General features: G+C 40.5%; 1 protein-coding gene across 16 annotated transcripts in view; it reads left to right on the forward strand.

Annotated features, from left to right (window-relative positions):
- The first annotated feature begins 359 nt into the window (after positions 1 to 359).
- The window catches only part of LOC108154978 (dystrophin), a 179,820-nt gene continuing 155,739 nt past the window's right edge, over positions 360 to 24,440 (forward strand). For 5 of the 16 annotated variants that reach the window (XM_017285505.2, XM_017285506.2, XM_017285507.2 and 2 more), the window contains exons 1-3: positions 371 to 976; positions 20,414 to 20,568; positions 20,996 to 24,430. In XM_017285505.2, the coding sequence (XP_017140994.1) occupies positions 859 to 976; positions 20,414 to 20,568; positions 20,996 to 24,430 (3,708 nt within the window). In that variant the 5' untranslated portion in view covers positions 371 to 858. Of the gene's footprint in view, positions 977 to 1,988; positions 2,159 to 3,846; positions 4,237 to 20,413; positions 20,569 to 20,995; positions 24,431 to 24,440 lie in introns of those variants that run through there. The other 11 variants (XM_017285501.2, XM_017285500.2, XM_017285502.2 and 8 more) reach the window with 7 other exon arrangements.

Below are 24,440 nucleotides of genomic sequence, written 5' to 3' on the forward strand. Positions count from 1 at the left end.
TATATGACTGAAGTGCATTAATTAATTGAAGGAATTTTTTTTGGGGAAATACTAGGCGACGGTCGCATATCTTGACTTGTGTTCTACCTGAGCGATAAGATACATATACATACAATATAAGTCTCTCTCCATCTCTTTTCAGCGATTACTTTCGCTGGAGAGAGGGAGCTACAGATAGCACGCGCCGCTCCTCTCACTGCAAATACGACATGGAATGAATGTCTTTATATTCTAATCAGAGAACGTAGAATGTAGATTTGTTGTTGCCGATAGCCATTATTTACTCTTGATTAGCCAGAAAAAACTCTGCCTCTCTGGGTGCTATTGAGAGACCTTAGTCGTGTTTTAGTCGGAAGTCGGTGTGGAAGGTCTCGTCTGCTATTCGGTTTTTGGGGTACGGGCAATCCCTTAAGTGGTTTCGACTTAACATATTAGAAGAAACCTCATAAAGATAGTGAAATTTTTTTGGATGGAATCAACTTTCTATATTCCCTTAAGTGCCTGTGACTTCCTACGATTCGGTTACGTATAGTAATACCCATAAATATCATCAATTTCGATGGGCAGACTGCTTGGGAGTGCCCTTGAGGGCTTCTCATCTATTGTAATCTCCTTATCCGACTTGTGATAATGCAATTTTGGAACATATTCACCTGCTGATATCGTATATTTCACTGGTGCCTAAAAGTTTGCTACAGTGCTAAAGTTCCTCTAATAAATTGCCGAAAATCCAACTGAAAAAGTGAATAAGAATTCCCCAAAAAGTGTTCCATAACTCCTCTAGAAAGTGACCTTTGGGTCATACAAGAAGTGAACCATAATTCCCAAAGAAAAATTGATCTATAAGTTCCTGAAAAAATGCACAATGCCAGCGATTATGATTCGGTTTACAGCGAAGAGGATTACCAGAACACCGTCCAAGGAGCCATAACACCTCCTCTGATGGACTACGAAGAGTTCCGAGTGAAAACCATGGGTAAGAAGTCTCTGACTACAGGGTATTACCGTCTCTCGGGGACGTCTAACCTCTTATCTAGTGTTTGTTATGGGATTTTCTACACACGAATTCTGTTCAAGATATGAGAACTTTGATAAAATGCCATTGCGGAACGAAATTTTTTGCGAATCGGGGTGTAGATCTACAAAAACAGTAGCGGAGGTGGTATATTTTTTGAGGGGTGTCGAAAATCATTAAAAAAAATTATAAGTAAAATTCCATAAATACCTTATTTACAGGGTATCCCAAGTGCGCAAAAGTATAAACCTGATTATTTACATCCCACACCCATATCTTGACCCTTTAAAGCCCATCGTTTATTGATATTAATTAATTAAGCCCATAAATTCTCACTTTAATTAACATGAAGGCCACAATTCCAATCAGAGCGATCGTTTGATCTCTTCAATCAATTCCCATTCGATTTCACTCTCTTACAAACTCCTCTCTCTCTCGCGCTCTCTTTCTGCTACAAATGGAAATGAAACAGTTGAAGCGCGCTCTCTCTTAATCGGTAAGACTCAAGCTAGATTCGAAAAAAATATACACCAATATTGGCTAAAATCGAAGATAAATAAGCTTACCTAAGCATTTTGAAAATGTTATAAGAAATTCCACTAAATAAAAGCTATTTTACGCCAAGCAAGGTTACAATCGGATGCCTACTCACTACTGCGCTGGCGCGCGCGAGCAACGAGAACGATTAACCTATTATAAGCCAAGGGGGTATTTCAATTTTCCACCGAATATAATGAAAATTTAATCATTTAAGCGCAGTTCAGGTGAAAGACATCGTGGTTTTTTTAAAGTTCAGAGGATATATGACATGGATCTACAAGAAGAATTAACAATCGCTAATATTTTCCGTCATTTACCTCAAGTAGTTGAAGTATTTAAATAGAGGGGGCTTAAGTGGGCTAAGTATAGTGCTGGTAAGGAACCAAAATTGAAACAAAAACAATAGTAGCAGGAAAACAAGTCAAGTGTTTAAAATAAGCCGCTCGCGCGCGCGCGCAACAACAAGTTTTTTCTTAGCTCCGATCGAACGAACGAAAGACAACAAGCAATTCCAATAAGAAGTGCCAAAAGATAGCTATTGGCTATAAAGAGTGTGTGCTATTAACAAAATAATAAAATTTAATCATAATTAAAAGCGTGAAGGTAAAACAGTGCAAAATAGAATGAAAAAGAGGTGAAAAAGTAATACAAAATCGAACTACAGCCAAAAAAATACAGCGAAGCTGACGACAGCCAGCAGCAAGTTCAAGGTGTACGCGCGTGTGTGTGTGTATGTATGAGCAACAAGTTGTTTGAATGCAAAATTTAATAATCATTTTGATTGAAATGCAAACAAAAAGTATGCATAGTGTTGTTGACTAAAAAATTATAATAATTTCAAGTGATTGTTCGGCTTTAATTCGAGTTTTATTTAACTCTTTTTCTCACGCATTTACCAATACCAATGCAAGGGCCGCTGCCTGATTCTTTGACTCACAAATTGCCCGCGACAGCAGCGGCAGAGATATAGAGCCACAAGAACAGCAAGATCAAAGTATATTAAAACAAAGGTGGGGTAGTGTGAGAGTGTGGCCTCTACCAAAGTGCCTTTGAACGTGTCTACCCATATGTGCGTGTGTGTGAGAGGATGGCAAAAAATAGGCCACCCACAAAACGGCACTGCCTTCATTTTAATATACCTTGTGTAAGACCCGGCAGAGACACCAAAACCAGTAACAGAAAGCGCGACAGAGATAGGGGCAGAGACACAGTACGAGCGATAGAGATAGCAGAAATAAGAACACAACGCTGGAAAAACAGTAACAGAAAGAGAGGCGGCAGAGAGAGCGCAACAGCGTCAAAGCAGAAACAAAATTGTTGCCGCTTTGCCAACGGCATGATGGTTTTCACCAACAATATGTTCAGTATTGCTTAACTGAACATAAAGGAATTTCCGATCCTAAGAAATATATTCTTGCTCATCTTGCTTGGTCGTTTGTCTGTTTTCTATGCAAACTGATACCATAGTTCCAATGCTCTCCATCTCTCATATAAGTACGATCGATCTACAAGGGTATCCAAAGCTTCGACCCCGCAAAGCTTGACTTCTTTTTGTGTTCAACCATTCCATTCGTTTCATTTCTGGTTTTCGCTTTTCAATGCATCCGATCGGTTCATTTGTTGCCAACGTTCCCGCCGCTGAAAGTCGAACCGGTGTTTGTTTTGTAATTGAGAGAGTGATAGAGTGAGAGAGCGAGAGAGAGAGCCACCTGTGTGAATCTTCGATAAGTAGTGAGTGCGGGAGGTGGAGGAGGCCAATGGGAACGGGATAGCTAGCTAAAACGAAACTGATAAAGTGAAAAAAAGAGAATACATGCAAAAACAAACAAGAAAACTGATTAAAAAATTCGAAATACGAAAAATATGTTGATGTTTCTGGCTCGTTTAGCGGTAGTTTGTTGTTTCTTTTTTTTCTGTTTTGGTTTGTTTGTGTTTTGCCTCGCGCTTTGCTCTTCCTCTCTTCTTCGCTCCTTCTGCTCGTTTCGTTCCCCTATTTGCCTTGGATTTTGTTTATTTTGTGTTTGCGCGTGCGCAAAAGTTTTTTCTTCGTGGGAAAAATAACACAAAAGGAAAAAGAAAAGCAAACCAAAAGGGGGGAAGAAAAAGAGAGAGATGGGGAGAGGGATACCGGAGGAGTTGGAGACCGATTTAGATCTTTCCAGACCGATCTCTGCTATGCAGACAAAAACACTGCCATCTCTGCGACGCAAATTACTCTATAAATCAATTATACCTTTTTTTTAAAGAGTACAACTGCTACAGGTGTCACTTTTTAATCATCTTTATTGTAGAGTTTCTTTGGCGCACCTTCGTTTTAAAGCGAATTTTAATTATAGCGAAAATACTACGTCAGAAAGTCAACGCGAGAATCGCGAGAATAAAAAGTGTAAAAGGTGTTAAAGCAACGAAATGGAGTAGCTGTATCAGTGGCCCTTCGATACGACGGTCCCATTACGACACATTCCACGAATCCCTCCGAGATATAAAAAAGCGAATGTGTGTCTGTTTTCCATTGTGGATACAACGATACCGAACCGACCCGAACCTTAAGAAGCATTTAATTTTGTGATTTTTGTGTGTGATCTTTTAATCTATAAAACGAAACGAAAGCTGAAACGATTTTTTAGGAATACGGCGATTTTTAAAGTATTAAGCAAATATGGAACCTGGAATTTTAATTGGTAAGAAATTATAGATCTTTTTAAAGTAAATTTTATGATGTTTGATGATTAAAAAAATTATTTATGATATGATATATCGGTATATAGAGGAATTTTCTATATCAAATAGAGGATAAATGTTTCACTTCTTCTGTTGTTCTTTATTCCCAAAGTTCTCTTTCTGATGTTCTTGTTTCACAAAAAAACTTCAATTATGATCTTTAATTGATGATCTTTTCCATGGATGATCTTTTTCCTTCAGAAGTGCCCCCAAAATTAACCCCAGTAACACTTTCAGAATACTTCTACTCCCCTCATGACACCATTTTGTGTCTCAGAAAATACTTTCTTTCAAGACAGACCACATGTTGCTCTCTCAGATACAGATGATACACAGAGGCTGGGCAGCACACACCCAGTGCCCCCGAGCGGCGCACACCCCATTCAGAATCGGAGAATCGAGAACCCAGAACCACAGATACAGATACTTTTATGAGTGCGCGGATCCGAGTATCTGTATATCGCTTTGGCGTTTCATTTGGTTAAGCATGGTTAATGATCGGCGGGGCAAAATGCAAAGCCAAAGCTAAAGCCAGAGTCCGGAGTGTGGGGCATGGGGCGTGGCGTAACCCGCACGCTCTTCTAATGAGAATCGAAACCACTTTAAAGTGGGGGGAAAATAAGCGTCTCTATACCCTGTATGTAGCTGGATATTCCCATTCTATTCTGTTCAGATTCCATTCAAAGGAAAGGAATGCTCAATATTCTGTTTTTGATCCCTAAAAATAAAACAAATATCAAGTATTCCTTCCTTAAAAACACTCAAATCTCATGATCTATAAGAGTTTAAGCAACGAATTTTGAGGTGAAAGCTTTTTAGGCTACCAGAAAAATATTATCGGAATTTCATTTCTGCTAAGGCTACTTTTACACCCTCTAAAAAGTAGTAGATGTAATAGAACCCATTTTCTTAAAGATATTTCTATGGAAATTGTTATTATGGTAAAAGTTACTATTATCTAGAGTTCTGATTGATGAAGATAATACAAATAATCATGATTTACAGTTCCCCCAAGGTTTAAAAAATATTTCTATTAATATTCGAGCACCTAACATAAAGGAAAAGATAATTTTCCTTTTATTAATTTCCAAAAAACTCCCTTTAAGGGATATCCTCACAGTCTCCAGTCTCTTAAAATCATTCTAATTTGTGTTATTTTTTGTGTGTGTTTTGTGTAATTGAGACTCGATTTAGACGCGGAACCACGGAACCCCTTTCCGCCATCAATTTGTGCGATAGAATACGAATACGAAACCCCTCCCCCTCCCCAGTCTGTGGTGTGATGTGTGTGGGTTTTATTTTGTATCCGATTTCGATTCCAATTTCAAATTTCGGATGCCATTAGGCATATCTATGACTCTGTCTCTGTCTCTCGCTTGGTCTTTGATTTTCTGTGGCTTTAAACCCGACAGTCGACCGTCGACAGCTGGGGCTTTGGAATGCGACAAAATGCGATGCATTTGCTAGTTGCAACTGTTTGGGGCATTTTGCCACATGTGTCGAATCGCTGACTGGAAACTGGAGCACAGAACTGGTGGCAGGAACTGGTATACAATGTTGCATCGCATCGCATGGGGGAGTATGCAAAAAAAAAAAAACACACGCCCATGGAAATTACTTTGAAAATGAGAGTATTTTAGAGGAATTTTTTGTTGTAGATTGATTTATCTATTTGTATTTTGTGGCTAAATTGTGGACACAATCCATTAGCAGTACATGGCAGTCCATGCATTCCATTCCGTTTCTATTCGCAGATGAATACACATTCCTTATTTATTTTTTAAAACAGTAAATAAAAAAACAAAAGTAATAATAAATTACAAATACTTTTGAAGCAATGAATTATTAAATTAAAATTCAATTAAATAAATACACAAATATTTTAAAAATTTGTATTTACTCATAAGGTTATTTTTTTATATAAAAAAATATTTTAAAAATTTGTATGTACTCATAAAATTATTTAAAGCAAATTTTTTATATATAAAAAAATATTTAAAAATTGTTATTTACTCATAAAATTATTTAAAACCAAATTTTTATATTTTTGTGTATTTTTAGCTTTTATTTCCTATAAAAAAAAAATACCAGAGAATTCTTTCAGCGCCCTTCTGCTTCAGTGGCTTTTGTTTTCTGGTTTTATGGCTCCCAAAACCCAAAGTAAATTCCATTCTACCCCCAAAAAAAAAAAAAACACATTCCCCCACGCTCCAGTGAATTTTAACTTTTGTAATGGAAACTGGAAGGTTTTTCTTTTACATTTTTAGGCCAACATTTTAATTGTCTCCACATTTTACGGGCCATATGGGAAATTTAGAAGCCAACAAACATGCTCCCCTCCCCCATACTGTGATTTTTCTGAAGCATTTTGGAGCTCCGTTCGATTACCTATTCGATTTTTCTATGGCCCTCAAAGAAGGAGGCGAAAACGTGACTTCTAGACGACATTTCAATTGCATGTGACACGCATTTCAATTGAACAGAAACGCCACTTGAACTGGGGACTATTCTATAGAAATATACTCGCAGTTTCTGTGTTACTTTTATTTTTTGTTAATTTTTACTAAAGTTTTTTGCTTGTACATATTTTATTTGATTTTAACAGCTTTTTTGGGGGCGACAGGAATTGAAGATTGGAAATGGGTTGTTGAGGAAATTGCTGGAGTGCCAAATGTTTTATTCAATTGGTTGTTTTTTTTTCTGTGGAGGGTGGGCAGGAGTTCCCAGAAATAGTTTGGGAAAATACATATTTTATTAGTTTCTTTTAAGGTAGAAATTTTGTAGCATTATTTAGCCCTAAATAAAAGTGACTTTTGACTGTGATTGGCTTTTCATTTTCACTTTTTTATTTGTTTTTTTCATTATATTTTTACACATTTTATAGCCCTCATTTTCCTATCTTCTGGCGCTAATCTTGTAATTTATTTCCAAAAAAAAAAAACCCATTTAACACCCCCATCTATAGACCCTCTTTATGCGCCTTTTAGACCCTATTTAAACCCCCTTCTATGGCCTGTTTATGGCTCAATTCAAGCCCCATATTTAGACGCGATTTGCGGGCCAGAAACAACAAAATTAAATGCATCGATTCGAACAACCTTTTGGCCCGCATAAATTAGAATAAAATGCATTTTCAATGGTTGCCACAACAAAAAAAAAAAAAAAAAAAAAAAACAAACTGTGTAGAGGAATGCCAGAGCGGAGTAGTGAACGGAGGAAAATCATGGGGAAAACCTGTTTCCCGAACACGAAATACCGCAGGCAGACACAGACGTTAAAGAAAACCAAACACCCAGCATGTCCGACACTTTCCGAGCGACGACTTTGAGGGGTTTTTTGCTTAGCCAAAGGCTTTATCAGAGAAAAAAAACTTGCCTTTAAAGAGGGGGCACCCCCTGCAACACCTCCACACTCGCCCCCACAACAACACACAATCTTTGGCTTCGTTTCTGTCTGGTTTACACTGCACTCCCCAATAGCGGAAGTTTTCATTCATTTTCTGTTGTTTTCATATTTTCTCTGTAGAGTTTTGGCCGCCGTTTTGGCCGCTTCCGTCGGTTATAGCCGGATGAATAGCAGATAGGAACGTTTATGGGTGTTAATTATGGCCAGAAATTACATTGGAAATGATTAATTATCTGTCTGCCTTCTGGGTGGCATTTTAGAAAAAGAAATAAGAGAAATTTCCCCAACGGAATAGGGTCTGTATTCCCATGAATTTTGTAGGGAAAGGGGCCTTCTCAATAGATTCTTTCAGGGCCTTCAAGAAGTAAGAAATGTTATACAAATTACAGGTCAAAGTCAGCTAAATTTTCCTGTATTTAAGGCAGAGAACTCTTCACTCATTCGAACCCAGTTTTTCCCATAGATCTGCCCCCACCTGTGGCTCCCATTTGTTGGCCACTTGCACAACATACCCCTTGCTGCGGCTGGCTTTTATCTATAAATATTTATAAAATTATTTAGTCATATCTTTAGCCAAAACGGCGGCCCACACGAATCCACACTCCAGTCCACTCCACTCCTCAACCTTAACCACTTTATGCCTTATTAAACATTTTTCTAAGAGGTATTTGTGGAGTGAAAACGGGTGTAATGGGTGAGGGGAGAGGTATGTAACAGGTAAAAAGAATAACTAAATCCATAGAATATTCGATAAGGGCGGGAAAACTTTGATTTCGGATCTCTAAAAATTTGGAAAAAAAAAACATTGTGGTTTTTACAATTTTAAAGACATGAAAGCCAAACTTCCTACAATGATAAATTCCCAAATTCATCACAATCGGAACCCCTAGGAAGAAATCTCTTAAGAACCCCTAGATCTCGGTTTCTAGAAGAGGTAGAGCATCAGTATTTTTTGTGAATATTGTACTTATGGAAAAAATTAACGAATTTCTTTAACCAACATTTTTCCAATTTTTTTCACTTCATAAATTTAAATTTACGAAATTAAAATTTCATAAAATAAATAAATAAAAATATAATAATAAAATAAAATAAATCATTACCATCCAATTAATTTCAGTAGGGTATTTTAACTGTCGATCCCCTGGATCTCTCTGGATTTTGAACATATCTTTCGGGCCCCATTTTTCAGAGTGTCTCCCTGGCCGTCTCTCTCCCTCTCGCTTACCGTCTCTGGGGGTCTGTCTTTCTCTCTATCACTCTCCGTCTCTTGGTGTCTCTTGGTGTCTCTTTGGGTCTGTCGGCAGCGGCGGCGTACTCGTTTTCGACAAAAATTGATTACAAAATCACTTAGCCTCCACCGGTTTTTCGGTGGCTGCCGTCTGTCGTCCGCCATCGCCTCGTCGCTGCTGCCATCGGTTGCTGTTTAAATTTTACGCATTCATTAATGTTACGGATAATTGAATTTACTTATCGCGAAATTCATTCATTCATGCATTAATTGCAACTCAAGCAAAAACAGGAATGAAGACAGCGACAACGACGACTCCAACAACGTCATCATCCTCGTCCACGCGTTGGTTGCTGGTTGAAAAATTCCCTCGATATTCCCCCAATGATGATAACGATTTAAACTGGTTCTTAACGCGCGAGTTTCACTCTTAAAAGACATCGAAAAATGGTGTTTTATAGAGGCTGGAGATTGGAGGAGAGTTTTTTTTTTCTAGATTTAAAGTGCACTTTTCTATCATTTCGAAGAAAGGGGCAAAAAAAGAGATGGAAAATATTTCTTTAGTAGTAAATTCTGTTAATTTTCCTCTTCCACAAAATTCCACTTTTCCAATTGCAAAAACCTTTCTTTTAAGCACAAATTTCCCATAAGCGAACGGTCTGGAAGTAAGGAATGAAATGGACTGGAATAAAGGCTAAATAAAGGAATGTGGGCTCTTACTAGGAGAGGAATGTGTATTGTGATAGTACCTTAGATTTTTCTGTACATTTTCTTTGCCTTTTGGTTTCATTCTTGAACATCTGTGGAATGTGGGGAATCCCCTTAATTTTAAATGCCATTTAGCTTTGGCTTTTCAAATTATTTCCCTGCTTCGTTGACGCTGTTCTTAAAAGTTCTTAAACGCTTCATTAAATATCATTGCCGCCCGTCCCCCCTGGAATGTGTTCTCTTATTAAATAACACAGTGAGACCTTTGAATGAAGAACCATTTCAAAGGGGAAAACAATCGATAAAATATACAAGATCAATAAAAGCTTTTTTTGGCATCAAAAATTATTCATTGAAATCCAGGCAGAAAAGGCCTTCTTATAGCATAAAAGTCTCCTTAAAATCAATATTAAAAAAAAAATTAATTTAAAATTAAAATAAAACACCCTAAACTTACATTTAAACTTATAATTAAAAAATATTAATTATAAACTTAAAAAATAACTTCATACTTAAAAAAAAAAATTTAATTTAAAAAAAAATGTAATATTAAAAATTTAAAATAAAAAAATTTAAAAGTTTAAATACAAAAATTAGAGTACAAAAATTTCAGTATAATTTTATAAACAATTAAAATATTGTTAATTATCGATAAAATATTAATAAAAGATATCAAGATTTCTACATAATATTATCCACTTTTCTGAGAACTTTTCCTATTACTTAAGAATATTTCTTTATGACTTCCTTTCTCCATTTTCTTTTCACCTTAAACCGCTTCCCTTTTCACCATTTCATTCGAATTTCAATGGAAATTTCTCTCCTAAGATTTCTTTGGAAATTTTTCTTATAGCCCGCAAAAAGTCAATCGCCTGGCGGAAACTTTTACTGTAATTTAAAATGGTTTTCTTTGGCATTAAGGCAACACACATTTTTCTCTCTCTCTCTCTGTCTCTGTTTCTCTCTGAGGACTTGTTAAAGCTCCACTTAGCCGCCTGAATGTTGGCTGCCTCAATTGCTTCGCTGCTGTTGCAAGCACTTGATCCTGCCTCAAGCGATGAGGGGCAATGTCTGTGTCTACCGCTCTATCTTCTGCTGACAGAGGGTCCACCTCCTACTCCAGCTCCTGCTCGTACTTGTGGGTCCATCTCCTGTTTTCCCTCACTTGAAAACAGCTTCGTTTCATGTTATTTTTATTAAGATTATGGGTAGTGTGTGCCCTTGGCCACCACCTACTCCCCCGCCTCCTGCAGACCATAATTGCAAGAGCTTAAGCATCGGTTAAGGATGGCTGAGGGAGGCGTGAGAATTGGCAGCATTCATGTCATGTGTTCATTAATTTATGTCGAAGCGATTCGACAGTGAAACTTATGGGACAAATAGAGACAGGGAGAGACATGTGATGGAGATACATATATTCTGGAAATAACGAATTACAGATACAATTGGAAGATACATATTCTCCTAGTTTGTGGCGGCAGTATTTCATGGGTTTCTGGGTATCTTTTGCCATTCATTTACTTTCATAATTTCTGTGTCACTTAATTGCATTATTGTTTGCTTTTTTTTGTGGCAGGGTTTTCCCCCTTTCCTCCTGTTTGTTTATTCGGGATAAAAGGCTGGAAGGATTTATGGTTTATTTGCCTTTGGGTCTTTTCACTTTTCAATTTTCACGCAGCTGTTGGGGAAAGAGAGAGAGAGAGGTCTTGAGAGGTGTTTGCGCCAGAGATATGTCCCCAAAGAGTACTTATCAGATATGTGTAGTGTCCAGAGATTACTTTTTTATAGATGTTTATTCGTTCCTTAGAAAAGGCTTTACTTGGAGGTTTATTTCTGCCACAGATTCCATTGGAATCCTTTAAAAAGATTCGATATTAAGATTCAAAATAGATATTTATTCAGAAATTTCAAAGAAAATGTATATCCAATCTTTGATTCCATTTCTATGCCATGTTCCCCGTTCCATTTCTTTCCCTTCTGTATATCTCAGAACCTTTACTGCTAAGCCACCCTGGTTGTGAGAGAGAGACAGAGCAGTGTCCCTGACAATTGCGAAAAACTCCTCCCACTGTAGATACAGCTGTAACCCAAAGATACTTTGAGTATTTTGTTGTTTAACTAAAAAATAAACATGTTGTTCGTTCGGTCTGTAAATTAATATTGTTTCAAGTTTTCAAGTCTTCTCCTCCTTCTCCTTGGGAATGGGAGAAGAGGGCAAGAGACAATACTCAACGATAATTAGAAAGTTTATTTATCGCATAAAAGGCGAAAGAAAAATTGAAAAGCCAAAAGACAAAAAGGAAAATACTGCCGATGGATGGAAAGATGAGTGAAAATGTTGTGCGAAAATCACTCTTGACCATTAAGACACTCTCTTTTGTTGGGTCTTTCTTTGGATCTACTTTCATCACACTCTTTCTCTGGCTCTCTGCCTCTTTCTACCACTTTTCTCTCTCTCTCTCTGTCTTTTCTTAACCTCTCCCTTGAGGCTTTACAAATCATTGACTGCCTGCCACCGATCGATCGTTTACAATTTCCGACATATGGCCATATACCAACCTCCCTCTCTACCCCTCTCCCCCTCTCCCCCTCTCGCTGTCTGTTGTGCCCTTTCTCTTTTTGTGCAGCTCCTCCTCTGCTTGTTGATTCTTTTGTGGCACGCAACATTGCCATTGATGATCCAATGATAAGTATCAGAGAACCGGCTTGTGCTTGCAACATTGATGCATGGATTGAATTATGAATTGAATTTATTATTCGCCTGTCAGCAGCGGGTGGCGCCCCCAGCCACCGCCATCAATCTAGGGGCGGAATGTGTGGTGGGCGTGTACATCGATTGATGAAATATTAATTGAAATTGAGAAATTGCAGATCCATTACAGATAGCCCTCCAATACCCACGTTCCAAAGGTTGCAGTACAAATTTCCCATAAGCGAAGAGTCTGCAAGGAATGCAGTGGAATGGAATGTATTTAAGGCTTATGGAACAGTGGTTTTAGGAGAGCGGAATGTGGGCCCTACCTTATAAATAGTTGTACCATTTGTAACGCTCTCTCTCCCACCATTTTGTTATTTAAATCTCATTGGCGATTGGGAGGGGGGAGACTACCACTGATAAAGGGGTACGTCGCCTCGTTCCACTATTGCGTGTGTGTGCTCTTATCAATTTTGTGGCCATAATGAGAGTTCCTTCACCTCTTTTGAGGCTTCCTTCAATGCTGCCATGCCACCACTCGACACACAAACAAACCATCCATCGGTTTGGCTTCATATTAAAACATCTCCACAATATAGTACAAGGCGCGTACAGGCGTACAGGGAAAACAAATAAATATTTGCTCAATGGCGCTACATGCGATAGTTGTTGGAGAGCGAAGGGGGGACGGGTAGACATCGTCGTCTGTTGACCCACAATAAAATGAGGGAAGGGGAGGGGAGGGATCCGTAGGGGCTACCAATAATAAACAAAATGTAGAGGGTCCACACTACAGCCCGCGATTCTCCCATTCCCCTTGTTTCTCGCATTTTTTGTTTACACATAATTCTCTGTTTTCATTTCATTCGATGCGGGTCACGCTTTCGTGCCATAATAACCATAAAAGCCATAAACCATACAGAAATACGAACACACAAAAGAGATTACATTGAGATAGATCGGAAATATATTTGAAAAGGGAAAGGGTTGATTTCCCATAAATAAAGCGGGGGCGTTTCAATCAGAAGTTATGGAAATTGCAAAATAAATTCGAATAATATATTTCTTCCAACATTGTATGATATTTTCTGTACAATTCTCCAACAAAACTTAATTGGAAAGAACTCCAAACCAATAACCGGCTTTCAACAGTCCGCCCGACCGCCTGCCGCCTGTCAATAAATCACCAAAAAAAAAACAATGATTCGCCAACTTTTTCACACTCCATTGAGCAACAGTACATGGGCCCCTCCCCCAACATACCCCCCTCGCGGACAGGGGAAGGAACAACAGAAAATATAAGTCCCTTCCCCCTTCCGAAAATATTCGAAACAACTTAATATCATGACAGGAATCACAAAAACAGTTGACTGACAAAACGAAAGGCATATCAAATACCCTTTGAAAAGTGGGCTATGATGAAATTCAAGAGATTTTTGATAAAGAATATTTTTTCATCTAGTTTCAATTGTTTTATTCGTCGTTTCTTTCGTGTATTATATATGGGTTATGGAGTTTTTCTTTTTTGTGTAAGTTTTCGTATAAACATTAGTGTTTTTGTTTATGTCTGTGGTTCACCCTCATTGTCGTTATTTTTTTGTTGTATTTTTTCTTTGAGAGCTGTCTGCAAATTGACAGCCATGCTACGTATTACCAGCAGATTTGCGATGATTTGTTGTAATGTCTCCAAATACGATTCGTTCACTCCCTCTTCCACCGATCCTTCTGGATCCTGGTCGTTTTTGGCTTTAGTTTCCTCTACGGGTTTAGCCATTTAAGGAGAAAAGGTGTAAATATTTTCGAGTTTTAGTGGAGAAAAATTTTGTAGTTCCGTTCGAGTTCTAGAACCAGACTGATCGAGAGAGATATCTGATACACATATAAACCAACAACAGTAATATTTAGGCCTACTTCATGTTTGACTTTTCTCACTTCTGGCCCCCTTTGAAATGGAATATTTCCAAATAAAAACTCCAATTATTTTTAATATTTATGTATTGCAAGAAAACAAAAAAAATAACCTTGGAATAGAAAATTTGCAATTCATATTTTTTGGGTTTTTATTCCATCTATCAATTGTCTGCTCTACTGTTCTGTTCCGTTGATTATTTTCTGAATTTAGTTAAGTTTCCAACGCAAATTTATTGCAAATTGAAAAAGCCAGCAGCAACAACAAAACACGAATATTTGGTTTGATTTTTAAATTTTCAATTGGTTTGCGTTTCAGTGGAGAGCAAACTACTCTACGAACGTAATGAATGAGAAGCTGATGTCATTATAGAGTCGCTCTCAGAACTCTTCACCCCCCACCCCCCTACTCCATCCTTCGCACTTGCCAATTCCCATTGGCATTTGTTTTGTTGTTACAGACTTTTTATTGCCTTCAATTATAAAGCAATCAATTGATATTTTATGGTTCTCTCTTACTCTCTTTCCCACACAGACGTCGCATTGCGACGTTTGAGAAAAAAGGAGAGGAAAGAAGGGCTACCCTTTGTAGAGCCATCATTCATAACCAGAAAATGTAAAGCAATAAATAAATGTAATAAATACAAAAGCAAAAACAAATCTACGCAGCAAAAGTAAGGGTCCCGTTGGCTACATCGCTTTTGCTTCCACCCAAGGGTCCCGTAGAGAGAGAGAGAGAGAGAGAGCTTGGATGACCTCGGCGAGAGCCGAGCGCATAGCTGAGAGAGAGATTGCAATGGAATGCATGGAATTGGAAGAGTGCGTCTGTGCGTGTGTGTGAGAGGCAAAGCTCATACAAATGAAATGCAGCTGCGGCAGCGGGAGTCGGAGTTAGCCGACACGATCGGACATGCACAATTGTGCCTTCAATTGCGGAATACCGTGGAACCGAGCTCTATCGCTAGGAAAAAGAAATGCTTTGCATTTTAGGGAATAATCATATTTTCTCTCTTCAATTTTGACACTAAAATCTAAGCATAAACGAAGAAAAGCCCTTTTCCTTTCAGAAAAAGTAGGCCTGGTATAAGATTCGTTTGATTTGGTTTGGTTTCGTCTCTCCAAAAATCAGTCTGGTTGAAGTCTCTCTGAAAATATAAATTTGTTTCTTGAATTTAATTTTTTTTTTACTAAAAATATGGCTAAAAGACTGAAAAAAAAAGAGGTGGCAAAAGTTGTTGCCGTCCAGACGGAAGAGGTTGCTGTCCCGGATGAAGAGAATCCAGTGGTGGTTGCAGACCAAGAAGAGCCGGACCCATTGCTGATTGATAATCAGTTGTGGCCTCAGGAGTCAATGGAGATTGATGTAACCCAATTTCTTATCCTACCTATGGATTACAATGCGCCCGAGGAGGATTGGGACGAAGAAGATGAGGAGGATGAGGAGAACGAGAACGAGAACTACCCTTCGATGCATTTCCAAGGCTACAACTGATCGATTTGAAGACAACAGTAACGAGGGTGATGATCCAGAACCAAAGCCAGGGATCCACCATAAAAAACAAAAACAAAATTAAAAAAAAAAGACACACGAAACAATAATTGTCAATTACATACACATGGGCTACTAGACCAAAAAATTCCTGCTACATAATCCATATATAATACACGAAAGAAAACGACGAATATTAATATTGCCACACGACGAATAAATCATTGTAAAATTAAATTAAATTTTTCGTGGCCTGTGCTTCAATAAAGGATATCAAAATGGGGATACAACCTACCATCTTCTTCGGCAAAACTAAAAGAAAACTTATAAAACTTTTACGAAACTTTTCCAACAATGATACCCATTAAAACAATAACATTTTTCGAGTTGTTTGTTTTGTTTGTTTCCAATTGAATGGCTGCCAAAACGAGTCAACAACAAAAAGTGGTGGCCATAAAGAGGCAGCTTTTCCGGGGCAAAACAATTTGTGAAACGACTTGGAAAACAAACAGCCTGGCCAGCATCAGGCTCGTAGATGATTTCTGAATATTTCGTATGAATTGCATGTACTTCCTGGTAAACATGGTAAAAAAAAAAAAAACGAGGGGGAACGTTGTGAGTTGCTGCGGACACCGCAACTCTACAGTTATACCCGATACTAAGTCAGTATTGCTCTCCTCCGGCAGACGCCGCTAATATCAAACGACACGACAAAGAGTGCGTGCGAGAGAGACAGAAAATCAGTCTGAGCGTGACGTCGGGGGCTGCGTAGCCAGTGCAAATTGATTTGTTCCTTTTGGCTATAAAAATGATCTGATCTGATCCAGATTCAGCAATCTGATATATATGATCATTATCTATGATTCTGCGTTTTTAGTTTTCTCGTATCCTCAATATTGTGGATGCAACAGATTTTCGTCCTTTGTGGGGGCGGAAGGGGGTGGGGCGAAATTTTGAGATATACGTTTTATAGTGAGATCTAACAGGAGTGCGGATACCAAATTTGGTTACTCTAGCCTTAAAAGTCTCTGAGATTTGTGAATATCCCCAGATTTTCATCCTTTGCGGGGGCGGAAGGGGGTGTGGCGAAATTTTGAAACAAACTCGTCTCGGTCCGATATATTAGGAGTGTGGATACCAAATTCGGTTGCTCTAGCTTTTACAGTCTCTGAGATCTAGGCGCTAATGTTTTACTCTAAGCAAAGCCGGCTATGCTACGTGTGTGTTAGATAGAGACAGGGCGAGAAAAAATGAAATTGTTTTCTTGATTCTCGCTATAATAATTATACGATCTGGTTCAGATCTTGCACTCTAGAAGATATAGTCATCTTCCACGATTCTGCGTTTTTAGTTTTCTCGTATCGTCGAAATTGTGGATGCCACAGATTTTCGCCCTTTGTGGGGGCGGAAGTGGGCGGGGCAAAGTTTTGAAATATTCTTGTAGCAGTGACATATCACAGAAGTCTGGATCCAAAACATCGTTGCTCTCGCTCTTATAGTCTTTGAGCACTAGGCGCTGAAGGGGACGGACAGACGGACGGACGGACAGACGGACAGACGGACGGACGGACAGACGGACAGACGGACAGACAGACATGGCCCAATCGACGCGGCTATTGATGCTGATCAAGAATATATATACTTTATGGGGTCGGAAACGATTCCTTTTGGACGTTACACACATCCACTTTTACCACAAATCTAATATACCCCAATACTCATTTTGAGTATCGGGTATAAAAAAAAAGAAGAAGTCTACAACTGAAATTTCAATTGCTTGAAAAAGAAGAAAATTGCAGTAATTGACACTGGAAAATTATACTTCTGCTGTTTGGTTTTTTCGTATGGGAAAATGATGATGATGCAGCATCATCCATCCAAAAGCTGATGATGCTGCATGTTGCTTATTTAATTGCTTAAAAGAACGTCTCACAGGGGCTTCGGGCGATGCCAAGCTTTTGGGAAGGGGTTCGTTCTGAAGATACGTATGAATAAGGAATTTAGAGGTGGAAAAGGGGGCTTTGTTGTTTCGATAACCGAAAAGTATGAGCCTTTTCTCGGAGAGAACTGATGGATATTTATGTTGTTGAAAGAAGAAAGAATTAATTTAATCTTAAATCTTAAAGATTTATTGGCTTTTTGCTCTACAAAGCGTATCTAGACTTCGGTTCTTCCTTCCTTTTTATCTTCTATCTCCATTCCTTGATTTCCCAAACCCCTTGACGACACAACGCCCCTGGCACTCCTTCATAGGCCTTGTCCATTGTATAAATTCTCATCAATTGTTTAGAGAAACGATGCAGAGAGCGGGAGAGCGAGTGAGGCCTGCAAGAGAGTATTGACTTAATGAATGCAAAGAGTCTAAAGCTCAATTAATGAAATTTCATTCAATTACCAGGGAGGGCCTCCTCTCGCTGTCTACCAAAATTGGTTTTGAGCTTCAATTGACTGGCGGTGACATTCGTACGGAATGGCAGTTCCAAAAGTCCTTTACCCATTGGCACCCCGTTTTACAGTCCACCACATTTGTGGGTCACATGCAACAGGCAAGGCAGCATCGTGACTTTCCGCATCGATCAATATTGTGTGTGTGTGTGTGTGTGTGTGTGTGTGTGTGTGTGTGTCGTAGTGAGTGAGCGAGTGCCCTGCCAATTGGCACAGCGTCTTTGCCACAGAGGCTCAGGGCGTCGCAGTACCAACTGAAGGATGATTTATTATGCCTCCCAGCAGAGACGGCAAGCCTTTCCCTTAAATGTGTAATTAGATATGGCTATGTGGAATTGCCAGTAGGAACTGAGACTGGAATTTAAATTAGGGATCTATCTTCATTTTATTGAATGAATGATGGTATTTAAAATTATATTTCTAAGTCCTTTAAATGATGGATATCCTCTCAGAGGTTTATTTGTCAATTGGAACCCGCCATTGATGGTAGCTTTAATTTTTAGAGCATTTTTCAATACATTTAATTGTAATGACAGCTTCAAAAGGGCTTGCTATAATATTTGTGCTACCGGAACGATAAATTATCGATTAAATTATGTTCCAATATCGAAATTCTTGTGAATACGATTGGAACTTTTGAAATGGTACATTTTCAGGAGACAGATATCTATAAGCCCTTTAAAATCTATGGGTTCTCAATAGTCTTTTATCGATAATTACTTTGTAATCGATATAATAGCGATAACTGTATAGAACTCGATCAAAATACATTGAAGTGCCTTAAAGAAGATGTGCAAACAACTCAAGACTTAGGCTGTACTCTTTAAACGATAAAATATCGATAACTGTACAGAATTCGATCGAAATGGATTAAAGTTCCTTTAAGAATCCTTAGCCTTCCATTGAAATAAGTCCAATATCTCCATGGAAAGAGCGCCTCTCTCTCACCAAAGCATATTTTCGAGTCCTTAGGAAATCCACTGAATCGTATAATTATCTCACATTTATTGTCACACTCGAAGTCACATGGTGGCTCAAACAACTTTGCGGCGTCGCTTCACACCTCCTTAAACTAAATAAAACTAGTTAATTACTGCACTTTTCTCTGTAGAAACTTACTCAAAGTGTGACTCATGCATTAGACCTTTGGTTTTTTTTTGCACTCACGATGTCAGATGTCAAGAGTTGTCTCTGCATTAACCAAAAGCGTGTCTAATTTTAGAGTCTAATTACTTACCTTCCCACCCGGTAACGAAAAATCGATCAACAATTACACGCACAGGCTTCCACTTTATTTAATTGTCTGCCTCTAAGACGGCCATCAATCAGAGTCCCTCACATGCTGCTCCAACTCATGCCCGGCCCCAACATTCGGAGGAGACGACACGCCATGAGACGACGACGATTGGATGAGGCATCGAGTGCATGGAGCAGCAATGCAAATTGCTTTCGGCCAGAATAAGCTGCGGTTTCACACAAAACTGACAAATGACGCGCTCGAGATGCCGACAAGGTGGAAAATTTACGAAGACAGTGAAGATTGCCTAAAGAGGGAAATATGGGATGAAAGGAGAGATTTTAAAAGAAGATAATGATAGGGTTTCGATTATCGATAATGGAATTCTGAAGAATTATCGATAATTTATCGATAAAACAGACGATAAAAGGTCAAATGATGTAAATATTACAGATATCAGAATTTCGATAACTTTTGATTAATTATTCTTATTTATCGCTAATAAAATATCGATAATTGATCGATTAAATATATATTCTCGATAACTGAAACTCGATTCCCCCTAGGAATATCTGCTATAGCTGTTGCCTGCTGTTTTTGGCTTCCACTTGTAAGGGCCCTGTGGTTGGCCAAAAGCTCATTTCAGCTCCACTCTGATCGTTGCGCCTTCAAACTGCAAGCGACGTCTCTGCTAATTGATTTTGAGCGAATATTTGGCACGTTTGCAGTGCAGTTCATTAGCAAAGTAGAGCCCTACCCATAGCCCCATAGCCCCAGACTCAAGACTCGATTGGCGACCCGTTTGGGAGAGGTGTTCGCGTTCGTGTTTGGCGTTCTTAAGAGACTCTTGTCTGCTTTTTTGTTTGGGGTTGGGCCATGGCTTTGGCTATGGCCTACAATTTACCATTAAAGTCTGCCGATTTGGCACGAGGTTTGGCCGAAACGAACGAGAGAAAGAAAGAAAGTCTTGTGCAAAACTAATCAACGTCTGTGTGTGTGTGTTTTTTTTTTTTTTCCAGATGAACGACAGCATATACAGAAGAAAACGTTTACGAAATGGATAAATTCACATTTAAGCGATACCCAGTGCACACCAGTGAAGGATTTATTCATGGACCTGCGGGATGGCCATCGATTGTTGGCTTTGCTCAGCAATTTGACACAGACACAGATGGTAAGAGATCACGGGAGGGTGGAGGTCTGCCGGAATGCGTTCAAAAGTGGAGTTCAATAAGAATTTGTGGTCGAAAATCAGTTATCGATAAATCATCGAACTTTGTTTATAAATTTTTTAATTGATAAAAAGAAATGAATTTGAGTGAAGTGGAGCTTAAATCGATATATTATCGATATAATGTTTATCGATACATTTCGATAATTACACCACCAGTAGAATATTTGTAAATTTTGAGTTAATATGTGTTTTAATCGATAAATTATCGAACTTATTTGATCGATAACCATTTTTTAATCGATAACTTTTGATAGTCACAAAACGAAAGGAAAATTCTTTTATTTGAACCATTTTTGAATGCATTCCTGCAGGATTTCCAACAGAAATCTTGTAGATCCCTTGTAAAAACCCTTTCTCTGCCTTTTAGAAACCCGAAAAGGGACGCATGCGTGTCCATCACATCAATAACCTGAACAAAGTGATTCATGTGATCCAGCAGCATGGCGTGAAGCTGGTGAACATCTCCAGTGACGACATTGTCGGTGGGAATCCGAAGCTGACCCTCGGACTCATTTGGCTGATTGCCCTGGAGTTCAATGGCCAACATCTAGTCAAAAGCCATTCGAGCAACGGTGTGGAGAAATCCCTTTTGGCTTGGGCGCGACAGTACACAGAGCCGCAGGGATTGCAGCTGACGGATTTCTCTAGTTCCTGGGCGGATGGCAGGGCCTTTCTGATGATTTTGGCGGCACATTTGGAGGAACTGCATCTGGAGGCGGCCCTGCAAAAGCATGCGTTGCAGCGTCTTCATTTGGCCTTCGATCTGGCGCATCGACACTTCAAAATCGAGAAGCTATTGGATGCCGAGGATGTGCACACGCACAAGCCCGACAATAAATCGATCCAGATGTATGTGATGTGTCTGTATCATGCCATGGAGTCGATGAGAGCGGCACAGCGCGAACAGCAGGAGCAGCAGGCGGAGCAGGATCGAGTGCCCTGCACGAGTATCACAGATTTGGATGAGGTTCCGCTCGATACAATGGAGATCTACACCTCTGAGAGCGGCGGCAGCCTGGAAAAGGGATCCACTTTAGAGCTCAAATCATCCATGAGACCCCTGAGCACCGCCACAAATGCCAGCGTAGAGATTAGTGGGTATCAAACGGCCCTCGAGGCTGTGCTAACACTCCTTTTGGAAGATGAGCAGCTGCTCTCACAGGAGATACCCGATCCGCAGGACTTTCAGACGGCAAAGTTTCAGTTTCATGAAAACGAAAGCTTTATGCTGAAGCTCACCGAACACCAGGAGTACGTGGGGGAGGCCCTGGAGGAGGGCAGCAACCTGATTAACGAATCACAAAAGGCCGGAGGAGCCGGCCTCAGTCTCGAGGATCAGAACGAGGTGCGTCAGCAGATGGTGCTACTGAATGAACGATGGGAGACGCTACGATTGAGGGCCCTCGATGTCCAAGCGAAGATCCTCATGCGATTGGCAGAGTTTCAGAAGCAAAAGCTGGAGCAGCTCCGGCAGTTCCTCACCAGCGTGGAAGATCGCATTTCGCACATGAGCGACATTGGGCCCACGCTGCCCGAAGCGGAGAAGCAGCTGGTGGAGGCGCGATCCCTGAAATCAGATCTCTCCGAACAGCAGGAGCTGGTGGATAGCCTCAGCAGCATGGTGGTGATCGTGAACGATACGTCGGGTAACTTTATCGATCTCGAGGATCGTCTGAGTGCCCTGGGCGAGCGCTGGTCGCATGTGGTCAAGTGGAGTGATCTTCGGACCGAGAAACTGCAGCAATACAAATGCATCTCGCGATGGCTGGACGCTCGGGAGCAGGATCTCAAGCAGATGGAGTGCCAGGATGTCACAGATGTCGGCGGCATTACCCAGCGGATCAACGAACTCAATTACTGTGCCAAGGATCTGCTGGAATTGCAGCGATACCTCATCGATCTACGCCAAATGGTGGCCGCCACGCTCCAGGATGGCGATGATCGCGGCGAGAGGGTGCTCGTACAGCTCGAGAGCTACGAGGATCGTTTGGATGCCCTCAAACAGATTCTGGAGGTTCAGACGGTGCGCATCGAAACGAAGGGCTTCAATTTTGGTCGAGATCGTGCCAGCTATGACGACAGTCGAGTGGTCCGTCCCGAGGGTTGGGTGGACTATCAGATGATCATACGCTTTGGCGAGGAATCAGAGGAAGATTCAGAGCTCTCGCATGACTCTGCCACTAAGAAGAGAAAGCTGCGGAATGGGGAAAACTTTTATGCCTTGGAAATGCAAATAATGGAGCACTTTTCGTATGTCCAAGAGGCCGAATCGAAGCTGCAGCAGCTCCAGCGACAGAGTCTGCGCCAGCAATGCGATGTTCTGAAGGAACTTCAGGCGGAAAATCACCTAAAGAGTGCCACCCTGCCAGAGCTGAAGAAACTCTACGAAGTCTGTGAACTGGAAGACCCCTCAAGGAACCTTGTCCTCGAGGACACGCACCTCAAGCAGCTGGAGCAGCGCTATGGCCTCCTCACACAGCGTCTGGCCACACAGCAGAGCGAGAGCCAGACCCTGTTCGCCAAAGAGCGGTACTACAACAGCTTGACGGGGTTCAAGCTCGTTTTGGCCGACTCCCGGGACTGGTACAAGCAGCATGCGGGTACGGCCAGTGGCGAGGAACTGGAACAGCGTCTCAGCCACATGGAATCGCTGTCGTTGGAGATAGCTGAAGCCAAAAAGGCCACAGAAGAGCTAGATGTTTCCCTGGTGGAATGGAAGCAGGATTTTGGTATGTTTTACGACAGCTGGCATGACATGAAGCAGGCCCTGCAGGCGCTCATCCAACAAAGAGGTGGAGAGAATCTCTCCAGGGAAATGGAAGAGATTAAGGGATTCATGGACAAGGTGGGGAGCCAAAAAGTGCGTGTTTCCTCTCTGGAGATCATGCAGCATCAACAGCAATCGCTGAACCATTTGGTGGATGAATTGGAAAACCTGAAAACCAAATACGAAAGGCTGCCGCGATCTCTGCTGAGTGAAGATCTCCAGGCCACATGGCAGCGTCTGCCAGAGATGCTCAACGAACGTGTGATCAAGCAGACGACAGCCATCGAGAACTTGAATCACTTTACGGCAGAATACAATGCCATCATAGCCGTACTGCAGACCGCCGCGGATGGAAAGTCCGGTAGTGGAACGAGTCAAGATCTGCGAAAGCTAGAGATCGATGTCATAAGTGCACGAAATTTCAGTGAAATTCTGATCAAAGAAGCGGAACCCCAACAAAAGGACTTCCTGCAATCACAGATACGAACCTTGAACGCCTTGTACGAGAAGGTAGAGCAAGTGCATCGGGAGCAGCGACAACAGCAGCTGGAAATCCACACACAGATGGACGTTGTCCAGCAGCGGCTCAGGAAAACCGATCAATGGCTCAGCGAACTCGAGAAAAATACGCCCAAATCGGGTGTGGCCGATATACCCAACTCGAATGAGCTCTTCCAAAGCAAATGCCGCTTCCAGACCCTCAAGGAGTCCTGCGAAAAAGAGACCACATCCTTCCGAGAACTCAACGAACTTGGCGGAGATCTGCTCGTACAAATGGATGAGCTGCAGGACAAGGAGAAGGAATCAAAGTACGGTTCCCTGGCAAAGCAATTCACGCGCCTGAACGCCCGCTGGACGGAGGTCACCGAAACGGTGTACGCCAAGACGGCCCTACTGGAGCATATATCCACACAGTTGGGCGAATTCAAGAAGTTTATGGTCAGCGAAACGGGCTACTTGGATCGACTGGAGAACAAGATACGAAATACACCAGAGAATGCAGCCGATGCAGAAGAGATCATGGAGGAATTAGATGTGAGTAGAG

Source organism: Drosophila miranda, chromosome 2 (assembly GCF_003369915.1).
Source record: "Drosophila miranda strain MSH22 chromosome 2, D.miranda_PacBio2.1, whole genome shotgun sequence".
Taxonomy (NCBI): Eukaryota; Metazoa; Arthropoda; class Insecta; order Diptera; family Drosophilidae; genus Drosophila; species Drosophila miranda.